Source organism: Cnephaeus nilssonii (genome assembly GCF_951640355.1).
Source record: "Cnephaeus nilssonii genome assembly, chromosome: 12".
In the NCBI taxonomy this organism is placed as follows: Eukaryota; Metazoa; Chordata; class Mammalia; order Chiroptera; family Vespertilionidae; genus Cnephaeus; species Cnephaeus nilssonii.
Genome location: NC_137083.1, coordinates 51,014,832 through 51,042,699, shown reverse-complemented (window position 1 = coordinate 51,042,699; position 27,868 = coordinate 51,014,832). Strand labels below are relative to the sequence as shown.

General features: G+C 46.2%; 1 protein-coding gene across 1 annotated transcript; it reads left to right on the top strand.

Annotated features, from left to right (window-relative positions):
- The first annotated feature begins 74 nt into the window (after positions 1 to 74).
- Positions 75 to 27,263, top strand: CLCN1 (chloride voltage-gated channel 1). Its single transcript, XM_079786599.1, has 23 exons — positions 75 to 269; positions 1,807 to 1,927; positions 2,332 to 2,463; positions 3,059 to 3,187; positions 3,592 to 3,725; positions 4,886 to 4,963; positions 6,009 to 6,087; positions 11,166 to 11,291; positions 11,597 to 11,681; positions 11,899 to 12,000; positions 12,314 to 12,398; positions 12,665 to 12,814; positions 17,409 to 17,478; positions 17,653 to 17,763; positions 19,217 to 19,430; positions 19,670 to 19,803; positions 21,716 to 21,960; positions 22,265 to 22,376; positions 22,654 to 22,733; positions 22,950 to 22,988; positions 25,649 to 25,753; positions 25,843 to 25,929; positions 26,552 to 27,263. The coding sequence occupies exons 1-23, from the start codon at positions 90 to 92 to the stop codon at positions 26,921 to 26,923; spliced, it is 2,970 nt and encodes a 989-aa protein (XP_079642725.1). The 5' UTR covers positions 75 to 89; the 3' UTR covers positions 26,924 to 27,263.
- The last annotated feature ends 605 nt before the right edge of the window (positions 27,264 to 27,868 follow it).

Here is a 27,868-nt window from a genome sequence, read left to right as displayed (position 1 = left end):
TTGGGGACAGGCAAGAGGACAGGCTTAAGGAGCTGTACTGGGGGTTGGACGGGGGCAAGCAGGCCAAGGCCTGGCGGGGGGGAGGGAGCATGAAGCCATCTGAGTCCCAGCGGCGTGGGCGCGAACAAAGCTGGTGGGGTAGTGCCCCCCAGTACCAGTACATGCCCTTCGAACACTGCACCAGCTACGGACTGCCCTCGGAGAATGGGGGCCTCCAGCACAGGCCCCGAAGGGATGCAGGCTTCCGTCCCAACGCCCACCCCACACAGGTAAAAGGGAGGGGCGGTGGGTTGGAGGAGCTGGTGGTGTGATGGACTGAGGGAAATTAGGGACTGGGTGAAAAGGAGGAGCAGTGTTACTTTTTTTTAACTTAAAGAGTACATGGCAGTGTATTCAAAATATGACGATCCTGCCGAGGGCTCGACCTAGCTCAGTAGACACAAGTCCTTCTATGTGACCTTTCCCAGCAATCTCATGAATCCTATGGGGACGGCAAAGCCACACATGCATGAGGAGAGCATGCTTACATAAGCTACACGAGTGACTGGCCGAGGAGTCCACGCCACTGCGTATGTGAGCTCCCTCATACCCTCACCCACATGCAGTATCCTCCCCTGCCCCCCCCCAAACACACACACACACACACACACACACACACACACACAGCGGCATTCTTGCTAACCAAGCCTAGATGCCACCCCCGCCTTTCAGATTGGATGCCTCCCTTCCCTCCCCAGCCCTCTCTGCTATGGTACTTAGCCATGAACCAGCCAGCACTGACCTGGCTCCTTCAGTGTTCCCCAGTTCTGGTATAGAGCACCCCTCTTCCTCATCTCCACCAGCCTGGGACCCAAGGGAGTGAGACAGCCTGTGGGAGGGCGTGTACTGAGCGCCATTGGTAGGTAGTATCTTCTTGCTGTGTCCTGCATGGGGCGTGGACATAAACACTACCTCCCTCATCACTAACCTCATTCCAGAAGACGGAACAGCCATGAGCAGGGGAAGCAGTGTGTGCCTGCCCACTACTCCAGCTCCGACTCCACTGCTCATATTGTGAAATCAGATCTCTTCCACTCAGGCTCTCCCAGAACCAGCAACATGGCCTGGCCTGACCCTGGCCCCAGAGGAGGGAGTTAGTGCAGTGGGGCCGGCCAGGCTACCTGGGGATGAGAGTGGAGGGCTACCAGATCTGAGGGGTGCTCCTCTGTCTTCTTCACGTTTTGGGGGAGCATCTAATTACCCTGCTCTGACAAGAAGTGAACTGACTTGCCTTCTCAGGACTCGTTCCTGTTGGTGCACACAGTCCAGGGAGTGAGGGATGGGCTTTCTCTAAGCTTGGCCAGGCATCTCAGAGGCCTCCAGTATGGCTAGACACACCAAGGCACAGTGCACCAAGAGTCACCTGCTGGTCTGTCCTCATCCATGTCAGGATTCCAGGAGAGAAGTTAGGGTAGGGGGGGTCTGGGGACATTAGAGAGACAAGCTAAGATACAGTAACCAGAGTGACACAGAAAACTTTTAATGGACACAGATGCACAGTTCTAACTCTACTTAGAGTAGAAATTGGCCTCCTTGATGAAGGTTGCCATGGACCAAGATGAGTACAGATGGAAAGAGGGACAAGTATGAATGGAGAGTGGGGAGCTGAGGGCTGGAGGGCCACAAAATGGCACTACCTGAGGCCCTCAACACCCAGGATTTTAAAAGGTTGTCTGTCTGTGTATTTCTGTGGGTCTATGTGCTTCCCTCTGTCTATTCCTTTAGACTTTTCTGCATGACAGACATTCCCATTCTCCCTCTGTCCAGATTTATGGCCATCAAAAGGAGCAATTCTCAGACAAGGAGCAGGGCATGGGGATGCCCAGGAAGATGGGCTCCAGTGCCACCGTGGACAGCACAGATGAGGACCACTATTCTAAATGTCAAGGTGATGGGGACTGCAGAATAAAGTGATCTGGGATAGAGGAGGGGCAGGGCTTAGGAGAATAACTTGGACTTCCTATTTCATATATCCCACCCTCCCACTCCCCGCATACACCCCCCAGCCCTCCTCCCAGTATTAAGGAGAGGCAGCTCTTGCCACTTCCTTCTCACTTACCTTGTTCTCCACTTTCCCTCCTGCTCAGCCCCAAGAAATGAGTTTTAGAAAGAAATTCAAGAATCCAGTAGGGAACTGAACTTTAGTGCCTTTGGAAGGGGCAGGGCAGCACCTGGCAGAAAAGTGAAGAGAAATTCGGCGAATGAGACGTGAGACGAGACATCCCCTCCAGCCCTCAGTCATAGGTCTGAGCAGTGACTGGTTACCGCTCTTCTTTACCCTTTCTCTTATAGATTGTATCTACCGCCTGGGACGTGTGGTGAGAAGGAAGTTAGGGGAAGACTGGATCTTTCTGGTGCTTCTGGGACTGCTTATGGCTCTGGTTAGCTGGAGCATGGATTATGTTAGTGCCAAAACCCTCCAGGGTAGGTTTCACCTGGTCCTGTCCCCTCGGCCTCTCCCCATACCTGACTGTGTCTAGAGTTTCTACGGAGGATAAGCTGGGTGTGTTTTGGGAGGGGGACATAGCACAGAGGAGATCAGGCCCAGGACAAGACCAGACCAGACCCAGATCCATTCCTCCTGTCCCTGCCCCCTGCCACCAGCCAAGCTGTGGATGTCCCTCTAATAGTCTCCCCAGTTTTCCCAGGACTTTCCCTGGTTTGAGCACCAAACATTCTAGGACCCAGGAGCACCCCTGTTCCTGGCAAGCCGGGCTGGCTGGTCAACCCAGTGCCTCTAACATCGTGGCCGCAGTCCAGCTCCAGCGTGGTTTGCAGCAAGGGCTCCACCTCCTACTAGTGGTGGGAACTGCAAGGGACAGGGCACTCCAGCAACTCAGGTCTCCCACTCACACGTCCAATTAGAATAGTACCATCTCGCGAGATTCAGCGGGATAGTCCCGGTGAGATGATGCTCCTAGCACGCTGACCTGTGCAGCAGAGGGTGTGCTGGAGCGGAGGGGCGGGGGGAGCGGTGACCTCCCGTCCACAGGGGACTGAGCCCAGCGTGTCTCCGCAGTCTACAAGTGGACCTACTCCCAGGTGAAGCCCAGCCTGCCTCTGCAGTTCCTGGTGTGGGTGTCCTTCCCACTTATCCTCATCCTCTTCAGCGCCCACTTCTGCCACCTCATCTCTCCCCAGGCTGTTGGTGAGAACTTCCCCGTGGACCTTCTCACGTCGGGTCATCAGTATAATTGCATTGTCCTGCTGACCCTTCCACCCCTCTCCCTCCTTCACCCGGCACTATTGACAGCCCTTGCCCCTGCTTTGTCACTGTCCTCCCCAGCACAGCCCTCTCCCTTCCCCACCCCCCATCTCCATGTCCACTATCTGAGAGTGGGCATCCCTGTCTTGTTCCTGTTCTTAGGGGAAATGTTTTTAGTTTTTGTCCATTGAGTATGATGTTTGCTGTGGGTTTATCATATATAGCTTTTATTATGTTGAAGTATGAGCCTTCTATTCCCACCTTGTTCCATGTCCACTATCTGGATGTTCATCTCGCTTTGAACCTCCAGCTTGAACCTGCACACAATCATTTTGCAACCCTTTTAGGCTCTGGGATCCCTGAGATGAAAACAATACTTCGTGGGGTTATCCTGAAGGAATATCTCACCCTCAAGGCCTTCGTGGCCAAGGTTGTGGCCCTGACTGCAGGACTGGGCAGTGGCATTCCTGTGGGGAAGGAGGTAGGTGGCAGGCCCTGAGGAGTGAGCTGGGCAGATGGTGGCTCTGGGAACAGACATGGGCATGGGCATGGGCATGGGGACAAGAGTCAGAGCCAAGGGAACAAGGGGAACGGGGGGGAGGTGGAGGGAATTATGGGAAGGTCCTCCTCCTGGGGCAGAATAACAGAAGTGTCAGAGCTGGGAGGGCCTCAGAGCAGTCTCCCCAACCTGGGCTCTGTTGACATTTGGAGCTGGGTAATACTGGTTCTGGGGATCGTCCTGGGCATGATAGGATGTTTAACAGCATCCATGGCCTCTACCCCCTCAGTGCCAATAGCACCCCCAGTTGTGACAACCAGAATGTCTCCAGACATTGTCAAGTGTCTCCTTGTGGGGGGTCTTCCCCAGTTGCAGACCACTGCCTTAGAGCCACTCCAGACCAATGCCCTTGTTTTAATATGTGAAAACGGAGACCTAGAGAGAGGCTGTGCTTTCTTCAAGGTTATGCTCATGGCATGCTTGTCCTGCTACAGTCCATAACCTACACCACAGCCAGAGTCATCTTTTCAAAGTGGAATCAGGATTGTCTGACCTCTGCTCAAGAACTTCTAGTGCCTTTCCATTCTTAAAATAAAACCCAAAGCTCTCACTGGGCCTCGAAAGCCCGTGGTGACCCGGCTCCTTGCTGTCCCTCTTCGGTCCTCCCAGGCTGCTCCTCACGTGCTGTTTTGGGGTAACAATGCCGTCTTCCTGTCCTTCAACCTTGTAAGCTTGTTCCCCTCTCAGGGCTCCTGCGCTTGCTGTGCCCTCGGCCTGGAACACGCTTCCTCCTGGCGCCCACGTGACGCACAGCCTCATTTCAATAAGGCACTACTCATTGGTGACCATCCCTGAGCACCTTCTCCGGACACCCCCGATCCCACCTCATCGGTCCTGTCTATCTCTGTCCCCTTGCCCTCCCTCAATTTCTTCCTGGACCTTAGAAGTTTCTGAAATGATAAAATGCGGTGTGTCACCTCCCTTCCTCTCTGGGATGAAGCTCCATGAGGGCAGAACTCCTGTGTTACGTCTGTTTCCAGCATATAGCACGGGCCTGGAGCAATAAATGTTAGTGCATGGAATGCCACAAAGCCTCCCTCCTGGACCCCTGCTCCTGACCTCTCCCCTCGTCTCTCTCCCAGGGCCCTTTTGTCCACATTGCCAGCATCTGTGCCGCTGTCCTCAGCAAGTTTATGTCTGTGTTCTCTGGGGTGTATGAGGTAAGGTGGAGCAAGTCCGGTGAAGTGGGGCTGTGTGTGTTCAGGGTGTCAGGAGGGCTGCCTTCGCTCCGGGCTGGGCTGGATGCTAAAACGGGGCATGGCGCTAATCCATGCTCCCCTGTTCTCCACACACACATACACCGCCTGTCCTCGCCACCTGACACCTCTGTTCAGCCTGTGTCTGTCCAGTAATGTCCCCTCCTTCTTGCTCTGCACCCCTGCATTGGAGCCTGCACACGGCTCGTTCCTCTGTTAACCTGCCAGTCCACACCTCTGCCCCGTGTCAGTTCCCCTCCCTGATTCCCTCCTGTGCTACCCTGTCCCTTCCTCATTCCTGGTGCCCCACCCCATCTCTCTTACACTGCCGCCTTACCTCAGCCCTCTGCCCTCCTTGTCCCGCGCGCTTCTCTGTTGCAGACCGTGCCTGGGCAGCTTGACCTCGTGGTGTCGGCCTGCGCAGTGGGCGTGGGATGCTGCTTTGCAGCCCCTGTCGGAGGCAAGTCCCACTTCCTCCCCACCCGTTTCCTGAGCATGACTTGGAAGGGGGGTCTGGGTGGCTGCCACAGCTTTGGGGTGGAAGGGGGTGCTCACTGAAGGGACTGGTGGGTGGGCCTTCAGCCCCTGGTCTTCAGACACCCACACGTTTCTACCAAAGAACTGCATGTTCTTTTGAGGCTGACAGCTATTTCATGCAGGCTTGATTGGTAGTGCAGTTTGTCTGAAGTCCTTTCCTCTCTCTCTTGCTACTGACACTCCTCTCCCTGATTGTCCCCACCTCCTGCCTCACTCTGGTGACCATTTATTGGCTTGCCTGCCCACCATATATTTACCTAACTTTTATTTCATTTTCTATGTTTGGCCTTGCACTATGAGGTCACTTCCTGTCTTGGCTTGGGAATTGCGGGGGCAATGGGACCACTATGATTCCCTGTGACTTAAGCCTTTCCTTTTGCCTTATTCCCCACCCTTGCTTGTTCTCCATTCCTCTCTCTGCCCCTCTTCCTCACCCCTCCCTTTTCTCTCTTGGTCTGTCTCTCCCTAGTAGCAGCCATACTATTATACTGATATGCTGACGGTGGGCTGTGCTGTGGGAGTCGGCTGTTGCTTTGGGACCCCACTTGGAGGCAAGTGATTTACCCCTCCTACACCAGTCCACTTGTCTGACCTTGTCCCCCAAGCAGTTGTCAGCATCCCCAAGTATGAGTATTACCAGTTAAAACCAGGGTATGACAAAAACAGCTAACTTTCAGTGAGCATTCACTCGTACTGCGTGCAGGCAACATTCTAAGCCCTTTAGATGTATTCCTGCCAAAAGCTGCACGAGACTGAGATTAGAGAGGAGAGAACATGTTACTTTCCTTGTCCTGGATGACTAACAAGCAGGCATGGTCAGAGAAAGCAGTTGTATGTGTTTATTTACTCTTCAATGTTCGTTGTAACCAGACCCACAGAACAGGGATTATTTCGACCAGTCATTGGATTCATCGAATGACAGAAAGGACACCAAGTTGACAATTGGAAAAACAAAATTATAGGAATAGCATCTGCTTCCTAAATGCACCAGCTGTTAGAGGTATCTTTTCAATTATGAGAATGTGATCAGTCCTTTTGTGGAGGAGGTAGCTAAAGTGGCTTGGCCTGAGGATGATATATGGATAAGCGCTCAGAGTTAATGAAAATGTATCATGTTCCCTTGTCCTGACACTGTGCCAGTGTGCGCTGCGTAAGGAGGTGAGGTCAACAAATGCTTCAGCTGGCATCCCACTTGCCCTTCTGTTGTCAGCCCTTGACCTTAGAGTCACTGGCCCCTATCCATGAAGGGTAGTGTGCTGGAATTTCTACGCATGCTAAATTTCACACTTAATGTTTATACCCACTTTCACTTTTATTTACTCTTTCACCTCACAAATCCAAAAGATCTAAGGAACCTTTTTAGACAGGTAAACCCATTTTTTAAATTAGATTCTTGTAAAGTGAAAAGAACCTGAATTTTCTGCATAAAATTGGAATTTCTGAGATGACGGAGGAAGGTGTGTCTTGGCCTTGTGTAGAGTATGGGAAAGACCATAGGAAAGTTACAGATAAAACATGGCCCTGAAGCCCGCAAAAACAAACAAAATGTGGCTCTTGACACAAGAAAATGTTAAGCATTGAAAAGTGAAGATGCCTTTTTTATTTTATTTTTTTTTAGTTAAATTGATTGAGATGACATTGGTCAACATGAATATATAGGTTTCAGGTGTGGGTTTGTATGTTATAAGATCTGTATATTGCACTGTCTGCCCACCATCCAAAGTCAAATCTTCTTCTGTCACCATATATTGAGAGCTCCTTCACCCCTTACCCCCTTCCCTCTGGCAACTACCCCAATGCTGTTTGTGTTAATGAGTTTCAGTTTAATATCCCACCTAGGAGTGAAATCATGTGGTTCTTAGCCTTTTCTGACTGACTTATTTCACTTAGCATAATGTTCTCAAGATCTATATATGTCGTTGCAAATGGCAATATTTCATCCTTTCTTATGGCTGAGTAGTATTCCATTGTGTATATGTACCACATCACCTTTACCCAGTCCTCTGTTGTGGGACACTTTGGTTGTTTCCATGTCTTGGCCACTGTGAATAATGCTGCAATGAACATAGGGGTGCATCTATCTTTATGAATACATCATTTTGAGGTTTTGGATATATACATAGGAGAGGAATTGCTGGGTCGTATGGTAGCTCTATTCTCAATTTTTTGAGGAATCGCCAGACTGCTTTTCATAATGGTTGTACCAGTCTACATTCCCACCAGCAGTGGATGAGGGTTCCCTTTTTTCCACAATCTCTCCAACACTTGTTATTTCTTGTTTTGTTGATAATGGCCACTCTAACAGGTATGAGGTGGTATCTCATTGTAGTTTTGATTTGCATTTTCCTAATTGCCAGTGAGGTTGAACATCTTTTCATATATCTATTGGCTGTTCATATGTCTTCTTGGAAGAGGTGTATTTTCAGGTTCTCTGCCCACCACTTTTTGATTGGGTTGTTTCTTTGTTTGAGTTGGGTTGTTATGAGTTCTTTATATATTTTGGAAATTAAACCTTTGCAAATATCATCTCCCATCTGGTTGGCTGCCGTTTTGTTTTGTTGTCAGTTTCTTTTGCTGTGTAGAGCTTTTTAGTTTGATATAGTCCCATGCATTTATTTTTGACTTTACTTGCCTTTGGGGTCAAGTTCATAAAATATTCTCTATGACCAAGGTCTATAAGTTTGGTACCTATACTTTCTTCTATGTAACTTATTGTTTCGGGTCTTATATTTAGGTCTTTGATCCACTTTGAATTTTTTTTTTTTTGTACATGGGGACAAACTGTAACCCAGTTTCATTTGTTTGCATGTGGCTTTCCAGTTTTCCCAGCACCATGAAGATGTCATTTATAGAATGTTTGTACTAAGTGGCAAATATTACATGGACTTGCAGGTAACATTACTTGACTGGTTTCATTTTATGAACATAGACTAACTCTGAAAGAAAAAGTTACTATTAAGATCACTTATTCACTATCTAGTCAACTGTTAATTCCTTGCAGACTTACACTGATGAAAGAAATAGTCTTCAGCATTCTACCAAAATGACAAACATCTCTTTGCTTCCATTATGCATGCTCTGTGCTGCCCCCTGGGCACTATGTTAGACCCTGTGCTCTCAAGGAGCTCACCTTGAAAGGGTAGACAGGCAGGCAAGGAGACCATCACTCACAGAGGTGTCTCCATGGTAGCCTGGGCAAGTGCAATGGGAACCTTCTGCTAAGCTGCCTGGGTGGGAGTAGGGAGGTGGGGGCTTGTCAATAGAGCTTTATAAGAGATGGTGTTTGATCTGACACTTAGGGAAGACAGCCAGAACAGGATATTCTGGGCAGAAGAAACAACATTCAAACTCTGGGGGCTATAATGATAGCCGAAGAGTATTGCTAGAAGATACAGGGGAGGAATAACAGGAAATGAATCTGGGCAGGTAAATGGGGGCCAACTCATGAAGGTCCTTGTAGGCCTTGCACAAGAAAGTAGATTTTATTTATTCTCTAGGCTAGAATTTGTATATTCACTGTCTGCCCACCACCCAAAGTCAAATCTTCTTCTGTCACCAATGTGTTTTTACAGAACACAGTATTCATGGTGTTAATAGATGGAATGTGCAAAAGGGATTCTGCGGTCAAATAAGTTGGAAAATCTTGTGTTTTTTCAACTGGAAAGGTTACCAGAATGTTTGATATGCTGACTGCAAAATGTGGCTCAAGTTCAGCATTTCCCACAGAATCCTTTTTAAAAAAATTTATTTTTAAAACTTTTTTCTTTTTCTTTTTTAAAATATTTTTTATTGATGTCAGAAAGGAAGAGAGAGATAGAAACATCAATGATGAGAGAGAACCATTGATCAGCTGCCTCCTGCATGCCCCCATTGGGGATCAAGCCCACAACCCAGGCATGCATGTGCCCTGACCAGGAATCAAACTTTAACCTCCTGGTTCATAGGTCGACACTCAACCACTGAGCCACACCGGCCGGGCAGTACATTCTTGTTGAATAAAATAACATATGACTTCATTGTTACTAACCCCCACTCCCACCTGGCAACCCCACAGAATCCGTTTTGCAAGGACCTTCTCAAGGGCCTCATAGCATCTCATGGACCTGACTTTGGGAAATGCTGTCACAGTGAAGGGGAGCCCTTGAAGAACTTTGAATAAGGAAGTGCTATGGCCAGCTTTGCAGGGTGATCCCATCCCGTTGGCAGGTGTGTGTAGGATAGAACTGGCTTGTGGATTAACAGATTTAATCCAAGATGAACAAGAAGACTACTGTCATTGTCATGATGCCAGATGACAAGAGACTGAACTAGGCAGAGGCAGAAGAGACAGAGATGAGGATGATATATATGGGCGATAGAAAGTAAAATTGATGCAACCTAGTGATTGATTTTATGTGAGGATATGAAGGATAAGAAAGAAGGAGGAATCTAGGCTAACTCTCAAGTTCATAGTAAGGAAATTTGGGTGGCTAGTGGTAGTAACCAAGCTAGGGAATATAGGAAGTAAACAGGTGTGGGGAGTTGATAATTTTCACTTTGCATATGTGGAATTTAAAGTTCCTGTGGCATATCCAAGTGATGTCAAATAGGCAGCTGGGTTGGTAAGTCTGAAGTTCACGAACTGGGCTAAAACAATAGTTTTGTTAATCAGTAGCCTATAAGTACTGGTTGAATCTATGGGCATGAATGAACTTAAGAGACAAAGTGTATCTGTGAGTAACAAGAATAGGAGACCAAGACCAAGCAAGGCCTTGGATTGTACAGAAGCAAGGGAGGCAGAGGAGAAACAAGAAGAGCATCCAGGATGGGAGAAGAGAGCGATGTTACAGAACTTAAGAGATCAGAGCACTTCCAGAGGCTGTTTATGTTTTTACTGCCTTGTTTCCTAGCACATTTTCTGTTTGGCTCAGGCTAATATTAAAATTAGTTCTCATTCCTGAGTATAAAGTGACAGACGGTTAGGGGAAGTGTCCCAGAACTTCATCGTGGGAAAGAAAATCTAGCCTAGGATTTCAAGAAATGGTTGTAAAATATTCATAAGTTGTATAGTTTATACGCAGGCAAATCAAAGCTGACTGTGGTTCTGTTACTGGTAAAGGAGAGAGACTTTCTCCACCTGATTCTCTACTGTGTTGAATCCTCCTTTTAGGGAAAGAAGGCAGCTGCCTTGCCTGGTGTGATTTGAGGAGCAGGGGCAGAAGGGGGGTTGGCAAAGCTCTGTCTGCCCCAGATTCCCCATTCCCTCACTCAGTTTTCTGAAATTCCACCCATCCTATTCTCTTCTGTTCTCTTTCTTCCTTCCTTCTCTCTCATGACTTTTCTGCAGAAAAAATTTTAGTGACTCTTAAATCCTTATGGATATCTGGCTTTGTGAATCTCACCCAACCCTACTTTCTAAGGGATGGAGAGAGCATGACCACCTAATCCTCATATGTTGTCCTCTCTATATCTTGTTGAACCACATCCCTGGCCTACACAATGATGCTACCATGACTAGGTATATGGTTTAGAGCATGGACTCCAAGAGAAAAGGATTAAGCACAGACTCCCAACAGGTCCACAGGGTGGGAGTGAGGGAGAGAGTCTTTCACACTTGCCTGCACCTGACCCTACATTCGTGCCCCTACAGGAGTATTGTTCAGCATCGAGGTCACTTCTACCTACTTTGCTGTGCACAACTACTGGCGAGGGTTCTTTGCAGCCACGTTCAGTGCCTTTGTTTTCCGTGTGCTGGCCGTGTGGAACAAGGATGCTGGTATGGGGCCCTGGGGTGGAGGCACCTGAATAGGGAGGTTTGTAATGGGGTGTGGAGGGAAGCTCAGTGAGGCAGTGCAGAAAAGAAATGAATGGCTTTGTTTGGGAAGTGGGACCAAGACCCAAGGATATAGGACAAGGAATAGGGAAATACTGGTTGTGCATAGAAAAAAGAAATTAAATAGAAGAGTAGATGTTGGGCTTGGAGGAAGAAGGACTTGATCCTTAAACCTGATGACTTCTGGTTCCCTCTCAGTGGGTTTTTGTGACACTCCCACCATAATGCTTGGCCTTTCCATCCTTTAGATACCATCACTGCTCTCTTCAGAACCAATTTCCGAATGGATTTCCCCTTTGACCTGCAGGAACTGCCAGCTTTTGCCGTCATTGGGTCAGTGGGGTCACCTCCTCAGGGAGTGGTGAGATGGGGGTGGGTGTATCTTAGGATTAGAAGGGACCCAAGCTGGGAAGAAGGTGGGGCACACATGGGAGAAGCATAAATTGTTGGGGAGAGGTGGGTAGAAAGGGAAGGCAGATGCCTGGTATTTGTTCCCCATGGGTAGGTCTGAGGGATGGGGGCTTCATTTCTGTATAATTTACACCCTCAGGATTTGCTGTGGGTTCCTGGGAGCTGTATTTGTGTATCTGCATCGCCAAGTCATGCTCGGTGTCCGAAAGTACAAGGCCCTCAGCCAGCTTCTTGCTAAGCAGTGAGTCACTGCCCTTACTCAGTCCTTCCCACTTACTTTCTGGTTTCTCCATGAGTTCCTCTTTTTAAATCTATGTGGAAGGTGTTAAATGCCTTTCAGTGGCTTGTGATAAAATACAGAAGCCCTGATACTATATATAGGATGTGAGTGGTGTGGTTTCCCCTTTAAAGATGGTATTTTGGTGGAAAGATACTCTGTTTAAAGAACTGAGACTACAGGAGACCACAGGAAACTTCAGCTTCCCAGAATTCAGTGTGGCATCCACTATGGATTGAATAAATTCAGGGGACCATTCATTCTGTTTATTTTTCAGCCGCCTGCTGTATCCTGGAATTGTCACCTTTGTCATCGCCTCGTGCACCTTTCCACCAGGAATGGGTCAATTCATGGCTGGAGAGGTCAGCTGCAAGGGAGTCTGAGGGTGGAGTCAGGTCACTGAGCTTATGATAGGGACTAAGCCAGGACTGGGCCACGTGGAAAAAGGGAAACAACACAGATGTTCCTCAGGCTTCTGAGCATATGGACTTTTGGCCAAGCATAAAATCTATCCATGAGAGAAGAGCAGAAGGGACCTTTGAAAAGTACGACTGGAAGTCAGTTCCCTAAAAAGAGGAAGGCCCGAACATCCCTGGAGAACTACCCCCTTTTGCTTCTCCTCTTACAGTTGATGCCTCGTGAAGCAATCAGTACCCTGTTTGACAACAATACGTGGGTAAAACACGTGGGTGACCCTGAAAGCCTGGGCCGGTCAGCTGTGTGGATCCACCCACAGGTCAACGTTGTCATCATTGTTTTCCTCTTCTTTATCATGAAGGTACCTCTCCCTACACTCCTGACTCCCTAAGCTTCGTTGGTTTTCAGCCTAGGAATCCAGGGTTTGCATAGGGTAAGAAAGGGTGAAGCTGCATCTGGTGTTCATCCAACTTAAAAAGAATTAGCTTGGAAACCATAGCACAAATGGCCCATTTTTGTAGGTGAACCTAGAACAATGATCTAGGTCCATGGTCGGCAAACGGCGGCTCACGAGCCACATGCGGCTCTTTGGCCCCTTGAGTGTGGCTCTTTCACAAAATACCTCGGCCTAGGTGAGTCTATTTTGAAGAAGTGGTGTTAGAAGAAGTTTAAGTTTAAAAAATTTGGCTCTCAAAAGAAATTTCAACGGTTGTACTGTTGATATTTGGCTCTGTTGACTAATGAGTTTGCCGATCACAGATTCTAGGTTAATTGTTCCATTCATGTCAACTTAGTGATGTTGCCAAAATTATTATAACCTTTCCAAAGGTTCCACTCACTAAATTATTAAGACATCACAGCAGCCAAATAAACAAGGCAAGATAGATTTCAGCAAAATAGATAATTGTGTAAAAAGCTCATGTAAATTAACCAAGGCCCCCCACATATTAGATAATTAGGCACTTCATTCTCCATGTATCCGATTATCTATTTCTAGCTGATTTACATATCCATTTCCCCCCAGTCTAGTGGGTAATCTGTTTTCTAGACTTGCAAAAGAGATAAAATATTTCAATCAATTTTATTAGTGACTATAAACAATTTTTATAAATTTTATTATTCTCGGTTAGGTAGTGAGGCTGTGAGGGTTTTGCCATTCTCAAACCACTTTCTTCTAACTCCAGTTAGGAAACAAAAGCTGATCTCTTTTTACATCAATTCTTTTTCACATCTGCCTGTCAAGGATGATGTATTTATAGACTTCTCAATTATTATCTTATACAGAGATATTTTAATTTCCACCCCTGGTTGTGACATCTGTTACCATTGCCAATTGCATATGCTTTCTTTTTTGATGATTGCCTTATTACTAATAGTATGTCTTGCCTGAATAATCCAGACAAGATATATATATATATATATATATTAGGGCTCCGTATATTAGGGCTCTCATTTAAAAGTCTGTCCACACTGAACTTTCATGTTTTTGAATATTCTGCTATTAACTTATTTATGATACTTTTATGAATCTGCATTTCATCAGAATATGAGTCACTAAATAATTTTTATATTGTAATAGCTATAGTGGGTTCACTTAATCATTTATTCAATAAACGTTATATACCTTCTATGTGCCAAGTACTTGATTGGTGATCTTTGGCAAATCTTATACTTATGATTGAAAAAAATTTTTTTTAGTTTTTTCTTTGTTTGTTGCTCCTCATTTGATGTACTTGTCAATGATTTAGAGATACCAGGCACTTTGACACACCAGGTTCCAACTTTGTAACTTACATTCTCAGGATTTGCTGTGGGTTTCTAGAAGCTGTGATTGTGTATGTTTTTCCCTATTTCACTCCACTTGGGTTAATTGGGTCTATAGCTTCCACATTTTCCATACCTGCTTTATTAAATTTTTGTCTCTTCCTTCAAAATATTTTATATTTTCATCATAAAGCAGCTCACAGTGTCTTGTTAAGGATTTTTTTCTTGGGGGAAGGGCTTTCTTTATAGACTTCATCTTCTCTATAAATCTCAACTTCCTGTAATTGTTGTTGAGTATACAAACCCATCTGCTATAACCAAGTCCAAGTTTTGATGGCATTTCAGAATTTATCATTCAATGATGATAATTGTGTTTTTCTGGTATTCCTATAGACTGGACTATATGGTAAAGTTGGGGACATGTGTACTTTTAAAGTGTCAAGCTTTTGAAATATTTTAGAGAAACAAAATAATGTATATTTTTCAGCATTTCCCCACAGCTCACCTCACCTCTCAGGATTCCCAAGTATATTTCTGGAAACCTACCACTTCACCGATTAAAATTTATTCTGAGAAATTTCCTGGATGATATACAAAAACTCAACTGTATGTCACTACTATTAATTTTTCACTGAATTACATCCTTGAAAATGTTTATATCATTAGTATATCAGGAAAAGGAATTCACACACTTTCTGGGCTATATTTCAAACCCAACAGTTTGCATTAGACCTATTATTTTCTATCTATTTATAAACATAAAATCATCATAGCTATAAATCCATATTACTTAGCTATCACTGTATTTTTCACTGTCCTGTCATTGGACACATAAACATACCTTTATTTTTTTTCAGCGTGTGGGCAATTGGCTACATAGCAGAATCAAAATATAACAGTGACTAGAACTGTTTTCCCACCGTCTGATTTAAAATTCATGTGGTCTTCTGGCTGCCTAAGTACAGGCTGATAAAAGTCTCCGTTCAGATCTTTTATAATGTTGAGGAAGGGAACCTCCATCTTCCTCAATCTTAAGACATGGAAAATATCATTATGTTGTAAGTCAGGAGGTTTCACAATGAGTGTGAAATATAATTACAACTTCTCATTTCCCTTTCAATAAGTCTAACATGATTATGGAGTGTCACGGAGTTCTCAGCACAGCCTGAGGCTCCGCAGAATTCTTTTTTGACTGATCTTCAGATTGATCCTTCTTGTGAAGGGCCTAAATAAAGTAGAATCTGTGATCTTGGCTCTCTAGTTTCCCATCTCCCTAGAATTTAAAATCTTGGGAGTTAATTGTGTTCCAATCACTTGCATTGCATCCTGATCTTCCCTTTCATGTGCTAATAGCTCAAAATTTTGGCTAGTCTCATGTGCTATTCTTCATGCTATAGGAGTTGGTAATCCTGTGTCCTCTATGTTCTTCCTCATATCTTGGAGGCTAATCTGAAGTTCATCCTCTGAAATCAGACCTGCCGGCCACCTGTTATTTGTAGTAATGAAGCTTTCAGAATGCCCTGAGCCTACAAATCCCTATGGCTTTGCAAAATCCCTTATGTAGTTATTCCAAAGATATGGTACAGAATAGTTCAAGGGGTCTCAAACTAGCATAGGTCAGAGGCACTTAAGAAGCTTAAACTGCAAGTTGCCTAGAACTCTGTCTCCAGAAAGTCAGAAATGGTAACCTCCATTATATCTGATCACCTGTAGTTTAACCTCACATTCCCCGTGAATATTACTGTTGGGTATTGTAGCAAATATTAGCTGTCAGAAGTGTTTTCTGTTTTGCATGAATACTATTTGACCAAGATCTCTTATTTCTTTCTTTCTTTCCTTCCTTCCTACTGACCTACTCACCTACCTATCTACATCCTACCTACATTTCCTGAGCACTATGCCAATACAGAGAGAAAGCAAAGATAACGATACACGCCAGGACTTCTCAGTCTATATTCTCTTTGTGTATTCAACTTTTCCGTTTCAGCTGTTTAAAAACAGATATTCTGACGTGAAGAACAATGTGTTTTGCCTCATTCCAGAGTTTCTGGGATGAAACCTTCTCAGAGCCTTTGTCCCGTCCTCTTGAGGTCAACTCTGGCTCAAGGGAATTCTTTCTAAGGTTCAGGAAATTGAGAAATTTACTTCTCATTAGTATACAATGCAATTGGTGCAGTTTTTTAATTGTAAATATTTTGATCCTGGCAATTTGTTCTGATCTTTGGCTGCTACCATCTTTCACCAAGTTAGTTTGAGATCCTTTTTCCAAGATTGGCTTGCTTATTTTGAAGTAATATGTAAATCTATTAATTAATTGATATACTATGTCTCATTAAAGTTCAAGCACTTCTCCTTTCCCACTCTATTTCTCAATTCTTTGTATTCTTTGCCACAAAATGCACATATTGCTTTTTCTAAAATTTTCCCAGTTTCAACTGGCATACTACCTGACAAAGTGGGCCTTGACGATCCTTTCTATTACACTGGCTGACTCACCTGGCTTTCTCAAGGTGCCCTTCCTGTATGGCTAGGGCGGGATCAGATTTTTTGATCCTTTGTTTAAAGTCATTTGATGTCATAGGAAATGGCTCAGACAGGACAGTTGCTCGTTTCCCCTGTGAGGTTCACCATATAAATGGCTTTGTAAATAACTACATTAAAGCTCAATTAGTCACACAGTAAGTCACTAAGACTTTAAGGTGTCTGCCACTTCCAACTAGGGATCTTTTTCAGAAACATAATCTGACTCAGAAAAACTTATCTTTCAGCTTCAAGAGTTCCAAGCTCTTCTATTGAGGTGACTGTTCAAATCAAAGAGGCTGCAGTGGGCTAGGGCCCTTTGGGGGCCGTGACAGAGAACCTGTGAGGTCTCACTTCTTTTCTAGATTGCATAAAGGCAAACATAGTCACTCCAAGTAGGAGGGTTTGGGGTTCACCATCTGGAGGAACTTTCTTATAGTGTTGTGATCTCTTAGCCTGAGAACTCCATGTTTCTTGATTCTGGAGGAAGGGAGGCAGACATGATAGCTTTCAGAAGGATGAGCCATCCCAGCATTTCTGTGGCTCTTAAAGCAGGAAGGAGGGGGATAGCGGGAAAGGGGGTGAGTGTGAGTGTGTGTGTGTGTGTGTGTGTGTGTGTGTGTGTGTTGGGCGGAGTTGAGAGGGTGTCCTGATGCCTCTTTTTACCCCAGTTCTGGATGTCCATCGTGGCCACCACTATGCCCATTCCCTGCGGAGGCTTCATGCCTGTGTTTGTGCTAGGTGAGTTCTGATGGGGAGCCTGGGATTATACTGATAGCTACCATCTAGGGTACTGGGAAAATAAGGAAAGGCCTGGAATTCTGGGGGCCTGTATTTGGTCTTAGTGCCCGAGGAGGGAATACAGAGGATAAGCAACTTGGATCTCTCAGCACTTTCCTTTTGTCTCTGGTCTAGGAGCTGCATTTGGAAGGCTGGTAGGAGAGATCATGGCCATGATATTTCCTGATGGTATCTTATTTGATGGCATCATCTACAAGATCCTACCTGGGGGCTATGCAGTAATTGGTGAGACACATTTCACCCTCTTGAAACCAAATATTTGAGTCTCTCAACTGCCCACACTCCAACTCTCCCATGACATCTTCATTCCAGGCTATACAATATGGTTTTAATTTAATGCTATTAATTCAACTTGTATTCAAATAATCAACCCTTGATTCTGACTCTCATTAACATTTATTGAATGTCTATGAGACTTAGTTTCTTCATGTAAAAGAGGGATTATGGGGATTAAATAAAACAATAGGGATAAAAGCACCTAGGATTGTGTCTGAATGTTTGGTAAGGGCTTTATTCCCCCCCCCCCCCCCCCCCCCCCCCCGCCAAAGAATCAGGGAAACAAGAATGCAGGTGACTGGCTCAATTACTTTCACCTTGCAGATAGGCCAGTATTGATGGGATTTAAAAGCACATGACTAAGAGCTAAGGAACATGGGCTCTGGACCCATCCCTGGCCTGTGTCACCTGGATGGTCATGGACAAGTTAGCTTCCTTTCTGAGCCTTAGTTTCTTCAGAAGTGATTTCTGAGATATTTTATAGCCCTAACACTCTATGAATCTCTTATGTTTTTCATTAAACCTATTAGCCCATCCAACCAAAACCTATGTCTAACACAGTGACCAATACAAATATCCAGAATTACTACACCTCCTCCCTCCTTTTTCTTTTTACCTAAATCCCATAACAAATAAGGCCATGCTCCCCTAGATATAGGAGCACTAATCAGCTTTATTGCCATATGGTGACCTTACTCTCCCATAAATTGTTGACGCAAAACCTGAGGTCCAAAGTAGAATGCCATAACTGGGTTTTAAAATGGTCAGTTAAGAATGATACAAACTTTTGCCTGGCCGGTTTGACTAGTGGTTGAGCATCGACCCATGAACCAGGAAATCATGGTTTAATTCCTGGTCAGAGCACATGCCTGGGTTGTGGGCTGGTGGGGAGCATGCAGGAGGCAGCCAATCAATGTTTCTTTCTCATCATTGATGTTTCTGTCTCTACCCCTTCCTCTCTCTGAAATTAATAATTTAAAAAATATATTGAAAAGAATGATACAAACTTTCAAAAACCAGGAATGGATAGGATATCACTATCTTCATTTTAGGAATGACAATGTGGGCACACAAAATTATTTCATAACTTGTCAAAGTTCATGGAATGAGATCAAAATGATGATTTTCTAACAGTCCAGCATTTTAGCCCCTACACTCTTTTCCCCCACTTATTTGTTGAGTGAGTGGCAATGTGTCCAGCAGTGTTCTAGGCACTAGCAAACATATCAGAGAAGAGATTAGACAAAATTTCTACCTTTGTGAAGCTCCTACTATTGACAAATGGTTATATTAGAGTGTTGGCACTGACCCACTCTGTGTCACTCTCGTCACATCCCCATGTGCCCTGCATGCCAAGAACTACAGCTCTAATCCACCAGTACATTCCTGTGTCTCATTCTAGGAGCAGCAGCACTGACGGGTGCAGTGTCCCACACAGTCTCCACAGCTGTGATTTGCTTCGAATTAACGGGTCAGATTGCCCACATCCTTCCCATGATGGTGGCTGTTATCTTGGCCAACATGGTGGCTCAGAGCCTGCAGCCCTCCCTCTATGACAGCATCATCCAGGTCAAGAAGCTACCCTACTTGCCTGACCTTGGTTGGAACCAGCTCAGGTCAGGGGCACCAGCTGGAATTAGTTCAGCCTTGATGCGGTGGGGGTGGGAGATGCTGAGGTTGAGATTGCAGATAGGGTCAATGTTTGCAAGCACTGCTTTTTACTTATTTTTATATCCCCATGTACTTAATAAATATTGTGAATGATGAAATGGCAAACCTCAGAGGAGGAGCGGAAAGGCCCGCAAAGGGATGGGCATATGGTGGGGCTAACCCCCCATGCTTTCTCCTTCTATAGCAAATTTACTATCTTTGTTGAAGACATCATGGTACGTGACGTGAAGTTTGTTTCAGCTTCTTGCACGTATGGGGAGTTGCAAACCCTGCTTCAGACCACCACAATCAAGACTTTACCACTGGTTGATTCAAAAGGTCAGTGGGAAGGAAGGAAGACACCCCCTGAATTAGTGACCTGAACTCGGGCTCCATAGAGGTCAGGGAGGAGACATTGTGGGGTGGGGTTTGTCTGTAGAGGCCACTCAGTCTGCTACAGGAGACCCAGCCTATGCTCCTTAGGGAACATCATCCTGAGGAAGGTAAATACACCCGTAGCACAGGCACGACAACACAGTTAAAAACCAACTAAAGAAATACAGTCAATTATCTTATTCATTGCAGTTTTGTTCTATAAAGTCACCATGAACACTGAATTAGGGATACTACACTGAGCCATTGCTCCTAGAAGACATATAGGGTTAGGTTCCTGCAAGCCCCTGGTCACACCACTCTCTTCCACTAATCAATGCATAAACTTGTTTTGTGAATGTTCCCCTTTAAAGACACCTTATTGAGTACTAGTATATATTGTTGATTCATTCAGATTGAATTTACAGCCAGCAGAATGATAGCTCATGCCTCAACAAAGCTTACATAACTCACTTATTTTCTCCATAAGGCACATCATAGCCTTTATGCTTGAGGGCAATTTGAAACAGCAAAAGAAAAACACAAAATATGTGAAAAACGTGGCAGTAAATGGACCACGAAAAGAACACTTGTTTGCAATATAAGGGCTGGGAGGGGAAAAGGTATAGCATCACTTTGTTCAACCTCAGCTAAGAATGTGTGCATGGGGCAACCCATATTTTTTGCTGCTCTGTGCACATCTGTGGATGACAGGAAGCATCATGAGTATTGATTTTGTGTTACAAATGGGTGAATTCACAAATAGGGAATCCATGAATAATGAGGCCCAGTTGTAAGTCTTACAGCCCCTTATGTAGTTCTCTTTGCTACTTAGCTAAATAATCACTGTTCTTTAATGTCCAACTGGAAGAGGAGATAAAACTTTCATATGAAGGAGTGAACGATTTTAGTAAGCTGGGTCTTCAAACTTCCCTTCCTTCCTTCACCATCCTTTCTGCCCACCATTGGCACTTAATCCTGCTTTGTGTTATTTCTTACTGTGGTTTATATGTCTATATCTGATCTTCCTCACTAGATTGGGTATTCATTGAGGGTGGAGACTATAACTTCCATCTTCGTCAGACTTCCTCCTTGTAGATATTTACTAAATATTGAATAAATACTTGCCTGATGTTTGAATTACTGTAACAGAAGAATTGTGGCAGGCCATTTGGAGCCATTACAATAGTTCTTATTTCAGATAATCAGAGTATTCAAATTGCTCGAGTTAGGTCAGTTTTAATATTTTCCCAAACCCCAATACCTCTAAGTGGCTTGTACACTGGGGGCTCGTCATTGGAGCAGTAGTTCAGCCACTATGATAATGACTAAGACTTAATGGTAAGATTTATCTCAATAACACTGCTGCAATTTTATGGCCTTAAAACTTAATGAAAATGTAATTACAGTCGCAGAATTTCGACATTCCCAGAAAAAGTAGGCTTGTTGTTTATATCCTAGAAGGACCCAGACTCTAAAGAATTAAATAACCTTGTAGACTTCTTTCAAAGTATATTCACATCTCAGCCTACATGGATGCCCTTTAATGTTTCTTTTTTGGAGACTGGGTTGATTAGCCTATTTTAATACCAAGTTCACCTATTTGCAAACACGCTATATCAAAATAAGCACAAATTAGCACCAATTAGTGTACTATCAGTTGGGTCTCTAAGTACTAGATGATGAAATCAAAAGGATTGAGTCAGGTCAACCATGCAAGATTTGTGAAATGAGTGTTTAGGGAGAGAAGGTAAAAACTGAAGAAAAGAAAAATGGAAGCATGGGCGCTGGTTTTCTGTCCCTGCTGAGCGGGGTGGAGGTGCGGGGTAAGGGGCTGGTAATGAGCAGGTCCTCGGGCTAAGCTTGGATCGCCCCCCAGAGTCAATGATCCTGCTGGGCTCCGTGGAGCGGTCCGAGCTACAGGCCCTCCTGCAGCGCCACCTGTGTCCTGAGCGGAGGCTGCGGGAAGCCCGGGACCTGGCCAAGAAGCTGTCAGAGCTGCCTTTTGACGGGAAGGCACGGCTGGCTGGGGAGGGGCAACAGGGCTCCTCGCCCCAGGGCCGACCAGAGTCCTTCGCCTTTGTGGATGAGGATGAAGATGAAGATCTCTCTGGGAAATCCGAGGTGACCAGGCTGGGAAGGGCCCGGGGAGCAGGAGAGATTGAGACAAAGGGAAAGTAGGAAGAGGGAATGGAGATGCTGGTCATTTAGAAAGTCAAAGAGAGCAGTGCCCCTCGGTCTGTCCGAAGGACTGAAGGAGATAAGGTTGTGGATGATGGTACGGATGAGAATTCAGAGGGATATAGGACTTCTGAAATGGGGAGGAAGAATGGAATTAGATGGATTTCCCAGGACACCTGCCGGTAAAGGCAGGAAAGCACCAGGCAGCCTCTTCTCTGGGACTGAGAATTTTTACTGCTCCTTACAGCTGCCTCCACTTCCTCCTCCTCACCCCATTCCTACTGTTCCACTGCCCCCTGAAGAGCCCAATGGGCCCCTGCCAGGCCTCAAACAGCAGCCAGAAGCACCGGAGCCTGCAGGTGAAGATTCTCCCATCATGCACGGTCACTCAGCCCAAGGGCTGCTACTCTGAGGAGGGGGAGGCTAGGGTGATGGGAGAGGGTTCCTATTCATTGAGTCTCCGTATGCTACCCCAAGGAGAGGGGCAAGGGCTTACCAGTATTTAGGAGGGTAGAAGAGAGGGTGTCTATGGTGGCAGCATAGTGTCAGGGGACCACTTGGGAGCCCCTGGCTATTTCCTCCCAGGTCGGGTAGGAATTGCTTTGTTTCTATTTCCATCTGCTCCCCACTCCTCAGGTCAAAGGCGCTCCATCTTTCAGTCTCTGCTGTGCTGCTTGCTGGGCAAAACTCGCCCCACAAAGAAGGAAACAAGCCAGGTGAGAGATGGATGGGGGTGGGGATGGAGATGGGGGTGGGGCATGACAGGGAAAAGGGAATTTGCCTGGTCCTTAGAGGGAAGCGGTCCCGCCAAGGAGAACCTTTATTGTATGGAAGGGATGATGAGTTGAAAGCAGGCATCTGTGGCCCTGGCCAGGGAGTCATGGCTATAATTCCATTAGGAAAGAACCTGGACCTATATCTTTCTTCTCTAGGATTCAACCGATTTAGTGGATAACATGTCACCTGAAGAGGTAAGTAAGGGAAACAGCAACCTGGGGTGGACTGTTCTGTCAAATGAAGATATTGCTCATCTTTTTCCGTCTTCTTCTTTGTGTTGTTGTAAGAATAAAATGTGAGTCTAGGCGGGAAAGCATTTTGAGAGGTTGGAAAGGAGGCATGACTATGGAGACGGTGATGGGCACATGGCGCAGAGGTGGGTAGACCTGATAGTATTCTCAGAAGGACCACCGTCATTTGAAAAGAGGGATGTTTTGAGTCTCCGTGCATCGATGCGCCCATGCTGCTGAGATGAACCTCAGATCTTGTAGGCAGTAGGGACATTCTGGACAGGCAGAGGCTCTGCAGGAAGGCTGAGCACCGGGCACCAGCACTTACACATCCCCATGTGGAGAAACAGCATTGAGGCTATAAAGGTGAGATAAGCACTTGGTAGAGGTTACTCTGCTGATCCACCAGGGCCCTGAGACAGTGGACAACTAGGGAATGCCAGGTAGCAGGACTGGGAAGAACCACAACCTGAGGACAAGTATTCATAGTGCTGCCTCTTGGGACAAATGCCTATTTCCCAAGAAAGCTAGTTATCAAGTCCATGAGCAAGAAAGTCGAGCACACTGAATGGCCTTGACCTGTCTCCATGGTTATGCCTCCTTTCCAACCACTGAGCAATAAAAGAACGTAGAGCAGTGATTGGGAGCAGTACTAATGGGGACACACCCTAGAGGGTGTGCAGACAAAACAAAGTCCAGCAGCGGCCATTCCATTTAGTAAGTGAGAATGCAGACTCATGCTTTGTAGCTGACAAAACCATAATGCATATTATTTTAGAATAAATATCTTATTGGACATCTGGAATAAATAAGTGCTGAAAATGAAAAGTACTCCAGGGTTGAAGGAAGGGGTGGGGAGTGACAAGAGAGAAAGGAAACCTCCTACTCCCCTTGCCACGCCTCAAAACACAGACACTTCTGATAAATGACTTATGGAAAAGTCAAACAGATGATCACAAAGGAAAAAGAAAAATCATTCCTCGGTCCATAAGCAGGAATGAGATGTGTCATATCTGCAATTAAAAAGTAGGGTGCTAAACCCAATAATAATGCTTTTTGTTGTTGTTAACACACCAAAGAGAGAATGCCAGCTATTTGATCAATGAGGCTACTTAATAACTGCTGAAAATAAAGTGCTGCCAGGGACAAAAAGATGACAGGTATACCTTTTTAGTTTATATCTTTCCCAAGGGAGACTTTAAGCAGCTCCCAGCTCCCATGTGACTCGTTGACATTTTGGAGGAATAAGATCCAATTGGAGTCAGAATTCAGATTATTTTGAACATGGTTTTCAGACTAGATCAAGGTGACACCCTTGGCAATATCAAGATGATACCTATGGGAATATTGAAAGAATTCAATTATAGGTCTCCAGAAGCCCATGCTATGACTTAATTCTGCTACACTGTTAGTACACACAGTTAGAGCTCCTGTTTGTAACTGGGGCTTAGCTTTTTCCAGTTCAGACTCAAGAACAGACATACCCCTCCCCTTGGACAAGAGCTGGGGGTACCTGGAACACTACCAGCAGTCAAGGTCAGAAGCCCAGCTTCACCTCTGGGCAGTTGGAATAATGTCCAGCACAGAGAACGTGCTTGATTCAGGTTCTGTTATTGTTGTTCCTTAAGGGAAGGAAGAAATGGAACTAGGGAAAGCCAGAAATGATCATGGAAAGGTCCAGGGTTGACAAGGTGGCTGCCTGTCATGAGTAAATCATCTCTATGACATACCTGCTAAGTGGTCACCATCTTGTGCTGTGAGAGCCGGTCAGTCCCCATGTGAACCTTCAGTAAGACAAGAGGAGAGTTTCAGAAAATTTTAGATTTGCTTATGAAAGCCAGCGCCATCCTGGATTCTTTAGAAGCTTGAGGATTTGAGCATCGTGTCTAAATCAAGAGAGTTGGCCTTCCTGTTTTAAGGCTTCTGTCATAAACAAAACAAACAAAAAAGATGGCTTTGCTCAAGTCCACTAAGCACCATGTGACCCAGCACAGCTTTTCAAACCCAACAAATATTTGGCACACTACACTGTGTAAAAGGAAAAGGTTCTAGTGTCTTCACAACAGGCACCCATCCATACCAGTAACATTCTCCAGGAGTTCGTGTCCAGTGGGCAGAGGTGAGACAAATGCCAATACAAGAGTGAGCACAGTCCATGCCTTTTCCGAAAAGGAGAGAACAGTAGAGTGCTGCAGGAATTGAAAAAGGGGCAAAACACATTGGCCTGAGAGTGGCAGGAGTACAGAGTGAGTGCCGGGTAGGCAGGTAAGGGAAATGCAGCTTTGACCAGCGCAGAAGCCAGAAGACCTGTGTGAGGAATGACAAGCAGTCAGGTTTCATGTGAGCATGGGGTATGGCAGGAGGAGGGGAAAGACTGAAAAGAGAGCTTGAAAATAACAGGCGTTTGGGGCATTTGGGTGGTGGTGGTGAAGGAGAGAATGGGGTGCTAGTGCCTGAGGCTGAAGGTTGATTTGGAGCCTGGTGTTGTACCCTGGGGAAAAGGGAGGTGTTTAGTGATATGGAAGGTCTGTGCTCATTAGTTGCATATTTCAGTTGCATATTTCAGGATTCCCAGCTAGAAGGGATGCTGAGATATGGGGTGACTACTCTGCTCTACCCCACAGATTGAGGCCTGGGAGCAGGAGCAGTTGAGCCAGCCTGTCTGCTTTGATTGCTGCTGTATTGACCAGTCCCCTTTCCAGCTGGTGGAACAGACGTCCCTGCACAAGGCTAGTCCTTGCCCACCACTCAGGGCTGCTGGGAGGGCAGGGGAGGTGTGGAGCTCACTGTGCACTGACCTGCTGCTTTTTCTATGCAGATTCACACACTGTTCTCGCTCCTTGGTCTCCACCTTGCCTATGTGACCAGTATGGGGAAGCTCCGGGGTGTGCTGGCATTGGAAGAGGTAATAGCAATGCGTCCTATTTGAGCAGCAGGAGGAATGGGTGGGCGCAGGATGTGGAGGTGGGGGAGGAATGATTTTAACCCCCCATTTCCCTCTCTATTTCTCATGCAGAGATTGGAGGAGGGAGAGAGGGTTCAGCAATCAAAGGGTACAGGTGGAGACGACTATGAAGATCTGAAGGGGACATAGTTCTTGACCTTAGATATAGATAGCCCTTGTGATCTTCCATAGCTGGCATGGGTTTGGGATTGGGGTTCAGGGCACAAGACATGGTTTCATAGGGGTGCTCTATGAGGAGGGCCAGGGAAAGGAGGAGATAGGATGTGGCTGAAGGGGGCCTGAAGGTCACTAGGAAGGAGCCAAAGGACATCTGGGTTAGGGGGCTTGAGACTCACTGCTCCACAGGGGTCTGCTGTCTGCTGGCCATACCCCTTTCTCTTCCTTTTTTTTTGTCTTCTTTGATCTTTCCATGTGGTCTATCTTTCTTGCCACTCTACCGCTTTCCCATTCCTTCTTCCTTTTATCATATCTATTCTTCTCTTGTGTCTGTTCCACTCACACTGCCCCATCTTCTTTCTCTTCCCAATTCTGTACCCTCTTCCCCTTTCCCTCTGCTTCCCAGCTGCAGAAGGCCATTGAGGGGCACACCAAGTCGGGGGTGCATCTCCGCCCTCCCCTGGCCAGCTTCCGGAGCACAACTTCTACTCGAATGACTCCTGGGGGCCCGCTTCCTCCCTTGGAGGCCTGGAACCTGCCTGAGGATGGAACTGGGGTCACTGAGCCCAAGGATGTGGTCCCTACCTCCCCAGACACCCCTGAGCTGCCTCCCTCCCCAGAACCCCCACTTTCTCTGGCTCCGGCCAAGGCGGAAGGTGAGCTGGAGGAGCTGGAGCTGGTGGACAGTCCGGGGCTGGAAGAGGAGCTGGCTGACATCTTGCAGGGCCCCAGCCTGCGATCCACCGATGAGGAGGATGAGGATGAACTGATCCTTTGACCACACCCCAGGACTGCCTCATCAGTCTGTCCGTCAGGAGGCCCAGGCCTGAGGGTGGATTTGTGTGGGAGACCGTATGTCCTTAAGTTGTGGAGATCAGGCCAATATCCTGACCCTCCTGGGATTTTAAAATGTGACAATGATAGTCTTAGAGGAGGAGTAAGAATTTGGACAGTGACTAGCATTCAGACCATCCACAGCTCCTTCTCTCAAGTTCCCCACCCCATGGTCTCCCCACTCCTTGAGATTTGCCTCCAGACTCCATCTGACTCCCACTCTCTGTCCCCAAGCGAGGCCATTATTGGGGCAGTGAAAGGCCAATCCCATTCCCCCTTCTTTGTCCCGGATTTACACAGTGAAATGTGGATAAAAAGACTATCAGGGGGAGAAGCCTGGAAGAGAAAATGTCACAAAAGGCTCTATGTGGGAGGGCAGGCACCTTGAGCCAAATAGTCATGCTGCCCCATCAAACACCCTCCATCAGAAATCCTCCCTATCTCACATCACAGCTTCCTTACCTCATCTCCAGGTCACTTCCTAGAAAAGTCCATCCCCTTTCTTCCCACTGTGGTCATTGATCTGTCCTTCCCAAAGGTTAGCTCTGCCCTCGAACTGCTCTGGCCGGGACCTCTCCTGCCAAGAACCCTTCAGTTGGCCACTCAGACACCAGCCCTTAGATGAGTTCTCTGTGTTCTTCTTGAGGTGGAGAGCTGGGGTTTCAATGTCAAGATGGCAGACCTCTTCAGTGCTTCCACACTTGGGAGGTCAGAACCATATCCTCCCCAAATCGGCAACAGGGAGCCTGCCATGAGCCTGCCTTTTCTGCCAGTGGTCCCAGGGGCTCTGAGCATCCAAAAGCCCTTGCACCCACACTCCAAGCTTTTCCCCTCCCCCCTTTATGCCCTTTAGTTGTGTCCCCTCTCCAATGTGACATTCTCCTCCTTC

Bases quoted from the DNA above. Each gene is read 5' to 3' on its own strand.
- CLCN1 (XM_079786599.1), top strand. From the start codon at position 90: ATGAAGCCATCTGAGTCCCAGCGGCGTGGGCGCGAACAAAGCTGGTGG. The intron at 3,726-4,885 runs GTAGGTGGCAGG...TCTCTCTCCCAG, and splicing joins GCATTCCTGTGGGGAAGGAG to GGCCCTTTTGTCCACATTGC. The intron at 22,377-22,653 runs GTGAAGATTCTC...CCCACTCCTCAG, and splicing joins AGAAGCACCGGAGCCTGCAG to GTCAAAGGCGCTCCATCTTT.